Raw genomic sequence first — 4,263 nt, forward strand, 5'->3', positions numbered from 1 at the left:
CAATTGACATGGAGGAAGCATCAAAGTTCATAAAAGATTCTCGTCTGATTAGTCCTGAACAATATTGACTCGATTCATGTATTGTATATTCTGCTGACATTGTCCTGCAAAAAGTCTGGAATAATTTTTCAGTTTTACTGTTCTTTATAACAAAAGGTCGAAGTTGTCTCCAGTTGTCCTTTTTATTCATTCAGTCGCATCAAGGCTCATGGTGTTTGAAAATGATTGTAGAGGTTAATCTGCCTACGATGCTCTGGAACAGCAAGTGCCTCTGTATTTAGGAACAAGGAATCGGATAGTGAAATCCAGCAACAAAAAGACCAACCCATCTTTCAAAGAATGAAATAGAAATATCACTTTAACTACAAGAAGGTTTCGCTCCAGGATTCCGGGGTTTAGTGGATCGTTTTATACAGTGGGTTTCAACTGTTTGAATTGCTATAAATGATGAGATAACATCTTTGCATAAAATAGCAGCTCCCTGCCAATGAAGACAACTATATGAGCTCTTTCATAGACGGATAGTTAATGTCATCTGAGCTATCCTCGTCTAACGTTCAAAACATGCAAATATTATAATATCTGCACTGTTTCAACTCTTACAGGTTACATTATTCATTTGCAACTCCCAATGATAAACTTCCCATATTCCTGCCGGATAACTGCGATCATTGATACATCAAATAGATCCAACTGTTACCATATCTTCCAACAACAGGCAAGAGCTCTGCGTTGTGGAATAGATTAGGAAGATTAATAAATTCTCTCTTTTCCACCAATTCTCAGCGGAAAAATTTAACCATATGGAAGGCGAGAATTAGAATTTCATCACATTAGACCAAAATGTAATGAAAAGACTCGAACACCTGGGGCCAACTCTGAAAGACACAATTAAAAGGTTTTTAATGAAACGGGGGAACAAATACAATCGTACCTCCAGTTATTCTGACACATAAGATTGATTTGCTGGAGGTGTTATGGAATATTACTTTAGATTGATGTCACAAGAATGAAAAGCTGCTACTAAACGCTCGGTGCCATCGAGGAAGATTAAAATCAAACAGAAGAAGTCAGAACTGTGAAATGAGTTTGTACTGTTTCTATTCAGCTCCGGGAAAAATGCATAAATATAGCTCGGCAGTTTCCTCCTCTTGTTTTCTATTTCCCAGCTATGTCTGATTCCTGTCTAAGAGATGGGGAGCTGACTTGTAGAACTGGAGCATTAAGTGTGCTCACTGATGGCTGAAAGTCGCCACACATGTCAGCGGGAGGCATTTGTTCGGTTTCTAACGGGACAAAAAGCCTTGAAAACATATGCGTTAAGTTGTGTATACAGATGGCTGGAGGAATAATGGACCAAGCGCCACTCTGTAAGCTTGTGTTTTCTTAGATATAAAAATCTTATATGTGTACATTTTGGAGTCGAGTGCTGGGAAGCTTGTAGCCATCCAGACAGTGCAGTTGGAGAGAGGGGGAGAGGGGTATATCTCGCCGGCTGGATTGTTTGTTACCGTTTTAATCCTATTAATTAAAACGTTAACCTGATTGGTGGACGCTCGGTCCCAACAGGCAACCCTTCATAATAACCTGCTCGGAGATAATGATGTAAAAGCCTCCCGTCTGCTGATCGCCACGGAAATATCTTGAAGGTGAATCCAAGCAGATAAGCGTTACGAGGTGCTCATCATCATCACCATCATCATCAGCAGCAGCAGCAGCACATCGCGACAGATCACAGGGTTAAAAAAAGTGCAGACATCACGATCAAGTGGTGAAAAGATCAAGGAGAGGACAACTTGAGATATTCAAAGAGTAGTTTATGCAAAAACAACAAAATCACAGCCAACGGACTTGAGCTGGCGAGAATGGAAAGGAGCCTCCACCTCAATGGACCACAAGAGGATCTTTTTCACCAAACTCTCAGCGCCTCCTCCAAAAGGCTGGAGAGCACTTTCCGCCCGGCCGCCGCTATCGAGCTGTCACTGCCCGACCCCCCGTCCCCGATGGTCTGCTTCGAGCAAGCGGACCCCGAGCCGGTCCATCAGCAGCCGGGGGGAGACGGCGGAGGGGGTGTCCGAGCGGGCAGCGGGCAGTACTCGGATCAGCATGTCACCTCCTGCCGGGAGAGCAGCGGCGGGGATCAGAGCCTGGACGACGACAGCGATGAGCGCTGCGAGCTGATGCTGATGCGGGAGAGCGGCTCGGAGCGGGGCAGCTCGCTGGCGGCGATGGCCAAAGGAGACGGAGGGCCGGCCACCAAGAAGAACAAGGAGCAGCGAGCCCTGCGGCTCAGCATCAACGCCCGGGAGAGGAGGCGGATGCACGATTTAAACGACGCGCTGGACGAGCTGAGGTCGGTGATCCCTTACGCGCACAGCCCGTCCGTCAGGAAGCTCTCCAAGATCGCCACTCTGCTGCTGGCCAAGAACTACATCCTGATGCAGGCTCAGGCGCTGGAGGAGATGAGGAGGCTGGTGGCGTATCTCAACCAGGGCCAGAGCTTGCCGGCAGCGCTGCCGTCCTCCGCCACCGCCCTCACCCCCAGCTTGGGCGCCTACGAGCAAGCGGCGGCCGGCGGCTACAGCTTCACGGCCAGCGGCTTGGCGGCGGCGGCGGCTGCGGCGGCCAGCTGTCCCGACAAGTGCGCCGCCACCGCCGCTCTTTACAACAATGTCACGTCCAGTCTCTGCAAACAGTGCAGCGACAAGCCTTAATTCAATAAAAAGGAACAATAACAATTTCCATCGCGAGGGGCAAAAAAAACCAATTGGAAATCAACAACAGAACGAGACTAAAGTCACTGGGACGGACTTTGTTGTTGTTTGGAGGTTGTGTCTAGAATTGATTCTTTGTACATAAATACTGTTGGAAAAGTTTGGGCGAGGAGCCGGGGAGAGGATCAACAAGAAGAGTTTTTGTTTTGGAGGGGGACTATCTTTTCATCTTGAAGGGTTGATTTGAACAACTCTACGCGTTAAAACTGCCTAGCCTCAGCAATATTTGTTGGTTCAGAGGTTCCATCGGTGTTAGTAGCTACTATGGACTATTTGTATTAGCTTCATCCAGTGCTTTCTAAAAATCTGTCTGCTGTGATTACGGCCGCGATACAGCTAAATTCCAGACTGCATTCGTTAACAATGTGCTCTCAAAACTGTCCCCGGAGTAGAAATAGTAACAAACGGCCATAGAACTTGTGTTCCTTTTTTGTTTTCTGATTTGATTATCACAATTGGAAAGGTAATGGAAAGGAAGCTCGGAAAACAATTATTTATTGTGACAAAGGAGTTAGATGTCAATTTATTTCTTAACTGTGAACGAGTTGGGTTTTTATAGGAAAAGGGGTTTATGATACTGTAACATTTCACGGTTTTATTTGTGTTTCAAGTCTCTGTACAGATTAAGATGTGTTAAAATATTTTTGTTACGTTTCTTATGACAAAAACGCTATTTAGCCAAAGTGAGCTTTTTGTTTGCATGACGGCACAGTGCCTGTCCATCTGCAACATATAAATATATAAATATCATATAAAGTATGTATAGAACGGACTTCCGATGTTTTTACTGCTGTCGTGTGTTTGATTTGCAGTTTGTGCGAACTCTGGTTGACAAGTTGGTGCTACTGCCTCCCTTAAAGGGTCTGTTGGCAGCTCCTGATGTATGAGAGTGATGATGTACAAGTCTGGCCCTGATTATAATATATAGCCATTTGTATGTGTTATCCGTGTTGGAAGACAAATTTATTAAACATATTTTGAACAAACGACATCTATTCAATTTCTGTTTCATAAGCAATTAAAAAGTAGCATGAGTGGCAATGGTTGGATAATTCATCATGTGAAGACTTAAAAGTGTGACATAATACCGTAGTAATGGCTTTTTTAGTGAAATAATCGCTGCACGAGGGAAATCGGTAAAGAAATTATCATCACTGGTACAAAAGCAAGGCCTTTCGAGAGATTCTGATAGGCTGTCCATCCGATAGACTCCGATTCAAACCCTCCTTACGAATCTATCATTTCGAAGAAGAAAAAAGAAACATCTTTAAAGGAAAAATATTGGAGGGCGTGACTGAACAAAATGTTGAATAACGACATATGGTGTGGATCTGAATTGTACTCTTCGCTTGATGGGAATTTGCATAATTCCCTTTTCCCGGTTATTTCTTGAATCATTTTTGAATGCTTAGAGCCAGTTCTGTTGGACATTTTATAACCCTTTAAATTGTCCTTCTGCTATACGAGACACACAAAGAATGGGAGAAAA

The 4,263-nt window shown here is 44.3% G+C and overlaps 1 protein-coding gene across 1 annotated transcript; it reads left to right on the top strand.

Annotated features, from left to right (window-relative positions):
* Positions 1-1,248: 1,248 nt before the first annotated feature.
* On the top strand, positions 1,249-3,926 carry bhlhe22 (basic helix-loop-helix family, member e22). The gene has a single exon (XM_085992120.1). It carries the CDS (start codon positions 1,866-1,868, stop codon positions 2,712-2,714), a length of 849 nt encoding a protein of 282 aa, XP_085848246.1. The 5' UTR covers positions 1,249-1,865; the 3' UTR covers positions 2,715-3,926.
* Positions 3,927-4,263: the final 337 nt, after the last annotated feature.

Source organism: Somniosus microcephalus, chromosome 7 (assembly GCF_052327205.1).
Source record: "Somniosus microcephalus isolate GS21.2 chromosome 7, FLI_Smic_1.0, whole genome shotgun sequence".
In the NCBI taxonomy this organism is placed as follows: Eukaryota; Metazoa; Chordata; class Chondrichthyes; order Squaliformes; family Somniosidae; genus Somniosus; species Somniosus microcephalus.